At 52.8% G+C, this 10,951-nt stretch overlaps 1 protein-coding gene across 1 annotated transcript in view; it reads left to right on the top strand.

Moving 5' to 3' along the window:
• The first annotated feature begins 546 nt into the window (after positions 1–546).
• Positions 547–10,951, top strand: part of SLC39A11 (solute carrier family 39 member 11) — a 100,049-nt gene continuing 89,644 nt past the window's right edge. Inside the window, exons 1-4 of the mRNA XM_054171125.1 lie at positions 547–640; positions 1,836–1,949; positions 2,951–2,989; positions 9,059–9,217. Coding sequence (XP_054027100.1) covers positions 1,842–1,949; positions 2,951–2,989; positions 9,059–9,217 — 306 coding nt within the window. The 5' untranslated portion in view covers positions 547–640; positions 1,836–1,841. The remainder of the gene's footprint in view (positions 641–1,835; positions 1,950–2,950; positions 2,990–9,058; positions 9,218–10,951) is intronic.

Genomic DNA, 10,951 nt, shown 5'->3' with positions numbered 1-10,951 from the left:
TGAGAAGACATCAAGGACAGTTTGAGGACATGGTGGTGCCCAATGCCATCTGAAGGCAGTGATGAGGATGGATGCCAGCAATAATGGGGGTGAAGGTGTGTTGTTTCCAGCAGACTGCCATGTGCCGATCATTAAGGTACAACCCATGGGCTGTTGTGCATGCCTGATTGTATTGTGTGGACACAACTCATCACACTGATGACAGGGACATGCTTTGGGTGGCAGGAAGGGATGCTCTCAGGGCACCCACCCTAAACACCAGGAGCTGCTTTTGAGAAGCCCAGCGGGAAGTCCGGGGTGGGGGCGGCGCGGGCTGGAGGGGCAGTGCTGTGCCCTGGGGGGGCAGTAGCAGTGACAGCTCTTGCCGCGCCCGCCCGAGCGGCCCGCCCGCTTCACTTTCTCGCCGCTTCTCGCGCCCGAACCGAAGAACCGAGGGCGGCCCGCCCCCGCCGCGCTCCCATTGGTGGAGGCCGCGGTGGTGGGCGGGGCGGCGGAGGCGACACGTGCGGCGGCACCAGGAAGTGGCGGCGGGGCCGTGGTGGGGAGCGGGGACTGGAGGCTGCGGCCACTTCGGGGGCAGCACGGCGGCTGCAGGGACCGGGGGACGGCGGGCGACGGCACCAGGGTTGAGGTGCCCCCGGTAAGGTTTGGGGAGAGGCTGGTGGGGTGTCGGTGGTCCCTGCTTTGGGGCCCAGGGGGGTGTTTGGGTCCCACCTTCGGGCCCAGGAGGGTGTTGGGAACTCCCTTTTGGAGCCCAGGTGGGTATTTGGGTCTCATCTTGGGGCCTGGTGAAGTGTTTGGGATCACCCTTTGAGGCCGGAGAGGGTATTTGGATCCCACCTTGGGGTATGGTGGAGTGTTTGGGACCACCCTTTTGGGCTCAGGAAGGTGCTGGAGTCCCACCTTCGGGCCCTGTGAGGTGTTGGGGTTCCCCTTGGGGCCCGAGGGGACTTGGGGCGCTGGAGGGTGGGGGCTGTGGGAAGGGGAGAGTCTCCTTCTCTTTGGAGTCGGGCATCTGAGGGAGGATCAGACCCAGGCACCCACCCTACAGGGTTTGATAGCAACCGTGGGGCATGGTTGGGGGTCTGAGAGGGCCTTAGAGGGATTAAGAAAGCAATGGTGCGTGTATTTCTGTTGTGTTTTTATATGAATGTATAAATATGTCTGTATTTAGATATATTTATGTATAAACGTATAAATATTTGATGTATTTCCATGGCTATTTTTATACACGTGTGTATTTTGTCAGCAGTGCTGCTCCCTGGGCCCTTTTCCCAGTGCAGTGTGCTCAGATAACCTTCATCTGGTCCTCAGCAGCCACTTGGACACAGCCCTGAGCCATATTTCCCTAGGACTTGGTCCTTAGTCCCAGGACAGCTTTAGCCAGATGCTGTGGGGGTGTTTGCCTTCAGCACAAGCAAAATTGGGTTTCAGCACAAAGAAGTGCCACCAAGAAGTGGGACATGACTCATGTGCCCAGAAACTGCCCCAGGGATGTGGGACAAAGCATCCCCCTCACTTGGTGAGGTTTGAGCACCACTTCTTCCTGCTCTGTCCTGGTGCTGGCTTGGGGAACTGAGCCCAAAGTCACCCTGAGGTTGTGCACTCTATGGGATGTAGTGGATTCCAGCCCTCCTTGGCCCCTCTGAGCTTGGATTAAGTTGCAAAGGCTTCCTTAGGGCAGCATCTTAGACAGTGGAGGAAGGATGATTAGGCTTGTTCTGCTCTCTTTGGTATGGAGGGGTTCTTGGGGCACTCCCCCAAAAACCAGGGAAGAATTTGTTACTCTCTGTCTGGAAACACCAGGGTCTCCTGATGCACCTTGTCTCTCCTAGGTCAGCATGATCCCGGGGCATGGGCCGGTGATCCAGTCGGTGCTGGGAACTTTCCTCACGTGGGGGCTGACAGCTGCTGGCTCAGCGCTGGTGTTTGTGTTTTCCAGTGGGCAGGTGGGTGCTGGGGTCATGTCTTCCACCCCCCAGGAAGAGAACAAGGTCTGGGATGGAGGGCTGCACCGTGCTTGTGGGTGGGTTTATTGCTTGGTCCGAAGCATAAGGGACTTGATGTCCTGGGGCGGGAGGAGAGAAAAACCCAGCTTTATTTCTCTCCTGTGTCAACACAGAATAGGAGAAGGAAATCAAATTCCTGAGGCTGGGCTGTGGTATGTGCTGTAGCAAAGCTCATGGTGCTCAGGAGATGGGGCAGAGCTGCAGGCAGGGCTCTGTGTTTGGAACACCAGGTGGTTCTTCTTAACCTGGTTTTGCTGCCAGGCCTCCAGTGCCAGATCTGGGTCAGAAGCAGCAAAGTGCTGCTGGTGAAGGCATCTTGTATTCCAAAATTAGAGGCCTCTCTTGCTGCTCTGCTCAAAAATTGCCGGGATGGATTTATTATTTATGCCTCTCTTGTGATGATTTATTCAGGAGTTCGTTGCAAAGTGAGATTCCCTTTGCAGCAGCACTTTGGTTTTCTTCCTGGGGGAGGGTGATGTGCTAAAGAAATAAAACTCTGCTGGGGTACTGGAAGACTAATGGCTTTGTTTATAGCAGCTTCTAATCAGAGGAATTGAAATCTTCAAGAGGGGAAATGCAGGGCAGTCTGCACGGGTGGGCAGGGGAGCTTCTGGTTTGCCTTTCCACATCCTTTGGTGTGGGCACTGGATGGGCCAAGCCCAATCTAGGGAGTGCTGGTGGGTTGAGAAAGCCAGGATGCTCTTGGTGATCGTGGGGTGCCATCACCCCAGGATGCTGGCTCCGCTGCCTGAGCGGCATGGCTCTTGCCTCAAAGCACAGAGACCACTTGGAGTGCAGAAATGGGAAGAAGAGACTTATCTGAGTGTGGCAGCAATGCAGATGGCTTCACCCCTCTGCATGCTGGTTGCACTCTGCAGCTTCTGCCTGGAGCCAATGGTGGCAGTTAGTAACTGGTGTGGTTTGTGTTTGTGTTTTTGCAGAGGCGGATTCTGGATGGGAGCTTAGGCTTTGCTGCAGGGGTAAGTACAGCATCCTGCTACTCCTTATCTCTGCCTGTGTTCTCCTGCCCACACCTCTGAAGCCACATCATGCTTCATTTGGTTGCCCACTCACATTAGTGTTTCATGGGTAATTGCCTGAGGTGCAGGTGGAGCAGGGAAGAGCGCAGTGGCAGCAGTGGTGGTGGTCAGGTCCTGTGATGCCTCTTCAGTGAGGGTGGTGGTGGCACGAGGAAGGTCATGAGCTGTCCACGCTGGATTTGGCTTTCATGAATTAAACTCTTCTTATTGCCTTGGGTTTCTGTATCACTCTTGGGTTTCTTCATTGCTCTTGTGATGAAGATAGGCAGAAGAGGCTTTGTCCTGGAGGCTAAATGTGCAAAGCTTGCTTTGAGCTTCTTGCTGTCCTGCACAACATTGGTGCTTTAAGCCCTTGGTCAAAGGGACAGTAAAGAGACTGCAGCTCTACATCCAGACTGCACACTAAATGTGAGGATTATTGCATCTTCCTTGAAGGGAGATGTGAAATTTTGTGGCTTGAAATTGTGTTTGGGCTGGTGAATGTAGCTCTTCTCCTGCTGCCCAGCTGTTACTGTGATGGGGAGCAGGTGAAGGCTCATTCAGACTTGTTAGATCACATTTGTTTTCCTTCAGCAGAGCTCAGGGGATGTGCTCTGTGTGGTAGCTGCATCTTCCCAGGGGGCATGGTGGGTGCAGCGGGCTCTGCCAGGTGCCACTCGCTATGTCCTGGCTGTGTAGCTGGCACCTGGAACGTGGGCGATGCTGTCAGCTCTTGGGTGAACCACAAGCTCAGCAGCGTGGGTGATGTGTCCAGCAGAGCCTGGCAACTCTGCTCATGCCAAGGCTGGGTGTGGAGCAGGGCTCCTTCCTCCCTGTGCCCCTCCCAGACACTGTGGTGCCTCTAATGAAGGCACAGTTTGAGCGGTTGCAGCCCCGGAGACCATAGATCTTCTGCTGTTCCCAGTGCTGGGAGCAAACCAGCTGCCTGCCCTGGTGGTTGACATGAAAGGCTACAAAGCTCTCTGACAAGCTTCCCTGGAACGTGCCTGCAACCTGCTCATGGTGTGAATAATTCATCCTGCCTGCTGGATGGAGTGGATTCTTGTGCCATCGTTTGTAAATTAATCTCCCGTGTTAGGAATTGTCTGCTCCGGAGCTTTCCTCTGAGCTTTGGGTTTCTGAGCTGTGTGTCTCTGGAAGACACACCCTTGTCCCTGCAAGCCAAGTCAGAGCCACTTTTGTGGGGCTTAGGAGATGCTGCTGGGGACAGGGTGGGGCTGGGCTGTCCTCTTGCTGTGGCATGCTGTCTCCTGGCACAACTGTCCTGCAGCCGGGGGGATACTGGGGCATGGCAAGGTGTTTGCCCTGGCTGAGGGCTAGCTCGGGTGCTGCCCCATCCTGGCATCATGCTGCTCTTGTTGTGGCCACTGTGTCACCCTGCCAGGCCACTGAGTCATCCCTGCGTGGCAGAGGTGTGGCTTGGCTGGGGCAGCAGAAGTCCTGCAAACACTTGCTGTTCCCCCAGCTTCTTTTGATTTGCTGTGCTTGGAGCAGCAGAGGGGAGGTTTTTTCCTGGGGTTGCTCAGTGACTGGGTTGCAATGTCAGTGTGGACACCTTGTGATGCCAGGTCCAGCTGGCAGAAAGTGCTGCCACACAAACCACCCACGAGCTGCGGCTTGTGAAGGTTTCTAGGCCATGTTCAAGGCCTTCAGCTGCCAAAGCAGGTGCTGGTTGGGGTGAGGTGTCTTTGTCACCCAGGGTTACTGCAGACCTGCCCTGATCCTCTGTGGCCAGGACCAGCTCTTCTGGAGGAAGGTGCCAGGGATCCAGAGGTGATTGTGCCAAGGTTGTTCCTAGGGCTGCTGTGCTCACAGCTTGCTGTGCTCACAAGTCCTTGCTTGGTGATTGAGGGTTTGGTTGATAGTAATGTGGTGAAAGCACCAGAATTTGGAGCTTTTATCCTCCTTCTTGCTTGGTTTGCTCCAGAGGTTCCCCTAGCAGCTTGTGTCTGACAGGGGCTGGGTTATTCCCCAGCCTGGCAGGTTGGCTTCATGTGGGGGGGGGGGGGCGGAAAGCAGGTGGGTTTGATAGCTGTTTGTGAAGTTTTCTGTTTCTTCATGAAGTGTTTCTCCACATAGTGATGTTGCTCTGATCATGGACATTGCTCTTGCTCTAAAGGAGTTCTGTTTAAAACACAATGACTTTGATGTAGATCTCTTGCAGCTACGGCCAGGCTGTTTCTCCAAGTACTGGGATAGAGACAGAACTTTATCTGGGCTCTGAAATCTGGGCTGCTGGGTTTAATTAAACTTCCTCTGTGCTCTGTGAGAGCCAGCAAATCTCCTTTTCCTGCACTTTTAGGGGCAGGTTCCTGCTTCAAATCTTGCTGTTTCGGTGCTTAGCTCAGGATCCCTGACAGTCTGTGTTCCAGGGAGTGAGAACAGAGCTTTCTGAGACCAGGATCACTGGGCAAATGGGATAACAGATCCTTCTCTGTCCTGTTGGTAACCATTTGCCTGCTTGTTTTCTGGGAGCTTGCAAAGCAAAATAAACCCAGGATTAATAACAATCTTCTCTTACCACTGCTGAGCCATGAGGAGGATATGGGACAGGGATGGCCAGGTGAGCTCAAGGAGGATGATGTGGGTTGCAGAGTGTTGGTTTGGGATCCAGAAGATTGTGGCTTAGTGCTGCCTTCACTGCAAATGCATCATCTGATCAGGAGGGAAGCCAGAGTAAGCCTGGGCACAGGGTCTAATTGCTGCATGCTGGGAGAGCTGCCTGCATGTGCTGGGAACATCCCAACTGCCAAGCAAAATCTCCTTTTGGCATGGCTCAGGCTGACCACATCTGATGGCACAAATGTCATCTAGGGTGATGGGGACCCACGTGGCTGGTTTTAATGGCACAGAGGAGCTCAGCTTCTTCCAGCCTGGTACCTCTGCTCAAGTGTCTGAGCATTTAGCTCCTTGCTGCCTCAGTGTCCTCTCTGGAATTCATGGATAAGGGAGGATTTGCTATGTGAAAGCCTCTGAGGTGATGTGTTTCCATGGAGACAAGACTTCACTTGCTTGGGCATCTGATGTAGAATTCTGGCTTTTATCTTAAATCTTGATATTCTGAAAGAAGACAATACTTCAGATATTCTCTGTTATCTTGGTGTCATCCTGGAGGTGCTGTTCTTGCAGTTCTCTTTGCCCTGCAGCCTTGCATGTCTGTGCCTCTTCCTGGGTCATGGTTTGATTTCTTCTGTCCCAGGTGAAGCAGAAAATTGAATATTCCCTCTCAGTGCTGCTTAAAACAGCATCAGCAATTTACAGGACTCTGCTGAGGCTGGCTTTCATTGTTGGAGCCTTAATGAAGTCAAGCTAAAAGGTTTGGTGGTGAAAGTGTCCTGCCCCTCACCTTCCACTTTTGCTTCCCACCCTGCCAAGGGGGGGATCCTTCACTCATAATCACCTTGAGTTTTCTGATCCACACCCTGTTGATGTGGCTGCTCGGCTTGAAGCTGCTGTTCCCATCTTGGTCGCATAGGAGTGTGTTGAGATGTTGCTGCTTCCAATGGACAAGATGTGGGCTTTAATTTGGATGCAGCAGTGTGGCCCAGCAGGACCAGCTGTGGCTGGGGATGAAGATGCTTGTCCTGTATATTCTGCATTTGCAGAAGAAAAGCTCTGAAGCTGCATGGGATGAGCTGGGGCAGTGCTGGCTGCATGGTCTGGGTGGGGAGGAGTGTTGGCACCCCAGCATTTGGGAGAGCCGAGATAGGGCATCCACATGGAGTCCCTGCCTGGAAGGAGATGCTGGTGGCCAAGGGTCAGTGATGGAGACCTGGTGAACCTGGGGAGAGGCAGACTGTGCTTATAAATCCTGCTGCCTGCCCCATTTTGAAGGTTTTCCTTTGGTGGGGGGGGACACAGACCTGGGTTCAGTCATTTTCTGTGGCACAAGGCAGTTGAGTTCTGTGCCCAGGTTTTGTCTCTGGTTATGCTGACGTGTCCTAGGGAGGGGTTTGGCTTCTCTGCAACCTGGAGTTGCTTTAGATACGCAGCTGCCTTCTGAGTGCTTTTTCCTCCCCCATCTACCCCAGTTTGTTCTCCCAAGAGCTGGTAGATTTGTAGTGTTGTTGCATCTTGGCTTTGGAGCACAAAGTCTCTTTGCTAAAATGTCCAAATCCAGTTTGGCAGCAGGTGCGTGTCCTGGTGCCAGCGAGCTGGTGCTGTGGGTCCCCTGCTCCCTGTCTTGGCTGGGCTGAGTGAGGGGAAGGCTTTGTGCTGAAAATTGGACCCTCTACCAAAGTGGCTTCATGGTTTATTGATCTGAGGAGAGCCCAGGCAGGCTTTTTCTCTTTTCTTCCTGCCTTTGACAGCAGCTTGCTTGGTGACGTTGGTGGGCTCTGGGTTCCTGTCACCAGCTGGACGATTGCACAGACTGTTGTGATATTTTTGTGACTTCAGTCAGGTTGCTGGCAGAAGTCCCCACCCTTTTCTTAGTTCATCAGCATCATCTGATAAGGAGTGCTGCTGAACCAGAGGGGCAAGTGCTGAACAGGGTGGGCAGGAGCTGGCATCCTTGGGCAGAACCTTGGCTGCTTCTCTAAACCCACAGCTGAGCTCAGAGATGGGTTGAGGGGAGCCTGAAGGACTTTTTCCCTTCTCTTGGCTGCCGCAGGACAATGACTTCCAGATCCTCCATCAAGTAGGGTTAGGAAGTCCCTCTGCATAAAAAAGTGTAGGGCTTTTCCTTCCCAAACAAGGGAAGGTGCTTGCTGCATGCCAGCAGTTTGCTTCTCCAGCTGGTGAGGCTGGGGTGACTTTAAACTCCGTCATCTTCTTCCCCCGGAGCCTGTGTATGGCAAAGCTGGTGGGAGCTCCACCTGACTTCAGTGGTGATGGGATCTGGAGGCTGAGCAGTGTCAGGCCTCTGTTTTCCGTGGGGAGATCCTATCTTAACTTAAGCTGACAACATAATTCTGCAAAGCCTTTCCCCGTTGCTTGTGTTTCCATGTTGGGGAGTGTGGTTGTTTTTTAAAGGAGGTGGCATTTGAAATATGAAGTTTGACAGCTGTGGTTAAGCCTGACTTGACAGCCTGCTTTCTTCTTACTCACAGTGAGCTGAGATTTACTCCATCCCTCAGGGACTGGTGTCTCCAGCAATTGGCTTCTCGTTCTTTAGTTAGAAGTGATTGAAAATGTAGTAGTTTATTACGCACTTCTCTCCTGCAGGAGAGGACTTGTGCTGTGCCCTGCAGCATCTCCTCTGAGCAGCCTGCAGATGGGACTTTGAAGGGTTCCTGGATGGACAGGTGGGGTCAGCTTTTCCTCGTAGCACCCCTCCTACTGCTCTCTCCAGGCTTGTTTTGTTTGTTCCCACTGGATCCTGACCCTGCACACCTTCCTTGGTGGTGTCCTGGGATGTATTAAGAAGAGTGTGGCCAGCAGGGCAAGAGAGGTTCTCTTGCCCCTCTACTCTGCCATAGTGAGACTACATCTGGAGTATTGTGTCCAGTTCCGGGCTCCCAGTTCAAGAGGGACAGGAATATGCTAGAGAGTATCCAATGGAGGGCTGCAAGGATGCTGAAGGGAGTGGAACATCTGTCTGAGGAGGAAAGGCTGAGTGACCTGGGGCTGGTTAGCTTGGAGAAGAGCAGGCTGAGAGGAGATCTTATTCATGTTTATAAATATCTGAAGGGTGGGTGTCAAGAGGAAGGGGACAGTCTTTTTTCAGTGGTGTCCTGTGATAGGACAGGGGCAATGAATACAAACTGGTGCACAGGAAGTTCCACCTCAACATGAGGAAAAACATTTTTGCTGTGAGGGTGACAGAGCACAGGAACAGGCTGCCCAGAGAGGTTGTGGAGTCTGCGTCTCTTGAGACTTTAAAGACCCTTGTGGATGTGTTCCTGTGTGACCTGTCCTGTGTGATCCTGCTTTGGCAGTGGGGCTGGGCTTGGTGTTCTCCAGAGGTTCCTTCCAAACCCTACCGTGCTGTGATTCCAAGAGTGGGCTGCTGTCCAGGGTCAAGGTGCTTGCAGTGTTGGCTCTCACTGCTCCCATTCTATCTCCCAGGTCATGCTGGCTGCTTCCTACTGGTCCCTCCTGGCCCCAGCTATCGACATGGCCGAGGAGTCCGGCAGCTTCGGAGCCTTCGCTTTCCTCCCGGTGGCCGTGGGCTTTGCTCTGGGAGCAGCCTTTGTCTACATGGCTGACCTGCTCCTCCCAGCACTGGTAAGTGGATGTTCCTGGGCTGGGGAATTGTGCTCTTCCTTCAGCTCTGGCCTGGCAGGGGCTGCATTCAGATTGCTTTCTATCACAGGTTTAATAAACCCTGGGCTTTCTCCGAGCCCCAGGATGGCCCTGCCAGTGCCGAATGCAGCTTCAGGCTGGCTGCACTTGGAGTTTTGTTTTCCTTTTCCCCCCCTTTCCTATTTTTTTAATTTTATGTTTTTTAACTTCCTTCACACTTCTGCTTTTGTTCTTTTCACTAGCAACACTTGGCAAACAGCTCAGGTGTGACCTCCTGTTTCAGCCCAGGGGTTTAATTTGCAGTGCTTGCCAACCCTCTGAGTGTTTCAAAATCGAATGAGCCATCCTACCTTTGACAAGTGTTGCTAAATAAATAAATAACTTGAAAGCTGATGTTGGGTTGGGGTTCTTTTGGTTTGCTTGCTTTTTTTCTTTTACAGTTGAAAACACCAGAATGTCTTAGTCAGGAAAGATGCTTTCAGAAACTTTCAAAGAGCTGTGCACATTTGCTCTTTGTTTCAGTGGAAGGGAGGATTGCCTGTGGTTATGAGGAGTGTGAGGCTTTAGGTTTGAAGGGTGTTAAAGCTGTGTCCAGCCTGCAGCATCAGCTTGTCCTGCTGCCTTGCTTTCTGAGCCTCTCCTAACACCTACAGTCAAACACGTCCTCTGCTATGAAGAAAATTGCCCGATGTTCTGGTGTGGCACTTCCAGTGCAGATGGATGAATTAGAGTGAAGAACAGAGACATAACAGCAGTGTCAGATGACTGAAAGCCTGGTCCTGCTCCTCACCCTCTGCATACCCATGTCCTGCCTCTTTTCAGGACTCCCAAACCCTTTGCAGGATGCAGTGTGGGGCTGGGGGCTGCTGCTGGGCAGCTGGAGCCTTTGGAATGCTATCCCGTCTGGACTTTTTCTTTTGCTGCCCCAAGGTCTCTTGCCTGTGTTGGCCCTGGCAGTGACCCTGGTTACATGGTGCTGGATGGGGCCCAGGGTGTATCTGATCAGCTTCCTGAAGCTGATGTTTCCCAACAGGGAGGATAAACAGTTGTACCACAAACCCCACTTCTTCCTGATGCTTTGGTGTTCATCTCTGCTGCCTTTTGAAGTGGGAGAAGGAGATCAGGGGAGTGAAATTCTTTCATTGCAAAGAGCAGGATGGAGTGGTGATGAGGGTGGCCACCAGGTGTGGTGGGAGTAGTGCAGTATATATGAAAAGTACACAATTGTATCTTGCTTTAAATCCATAAAGATGGGAGAGGAGCTGTTGTGTCCTGGTTTCACACAGCTCTTTGCACCACACAAGAGAGGACATCCCACTGTATGCTTGTCCTGTGGGACTTATGGTAGATACAGGGTCTGCAGCCCCTGGCTAATGCTGCTGCCTGTGGGCTTTGCTTCCTGCCAAAGAGATGTTCCCTGCACTGGGGTGCCTCCTGCAGCCAGACAGCAGGCAGGACCCACCTTGTCAGAGCTTGTACAAGTGCAAAATGCTGCTTGCCCTTCCACTAGATCAGTTGGGCAGGGTCAGGAGAGATGAAGATGGATGAGCCTTCAGCTGATTCCCTGACCAGAGGCAGCAGCCATGGCTTCTGGGGCTGTTCAGCAGCTCTGCATTGGGCAAGGGATGGGACTTTTGGGGTGCTTTAGGAAGAGGACAGAGTACCCTGAGACGTGGTGAAGTCATGTGGGATGCTGTGGAAGGGTAGAGCTTACAG

The sequence above is a fragment of the Dryobates pubescens genome, chromosome 20 (genome assembly GCF_014839835.1).
Source record: "Dryobates pubescens isolate bDryPub1 chromosome 20, bDryPub1.pri, whole genome shotgun sequence".
Classification (NCBI taxonomy): Eukaryota; Metazoa; Chordata; class Aves; order Piciformes; family Picidae; genus Dryobates; species Dryobates pubescens.
This window is presented reverse-complemented; position numbering and strand designations above follow the sequence as displayed.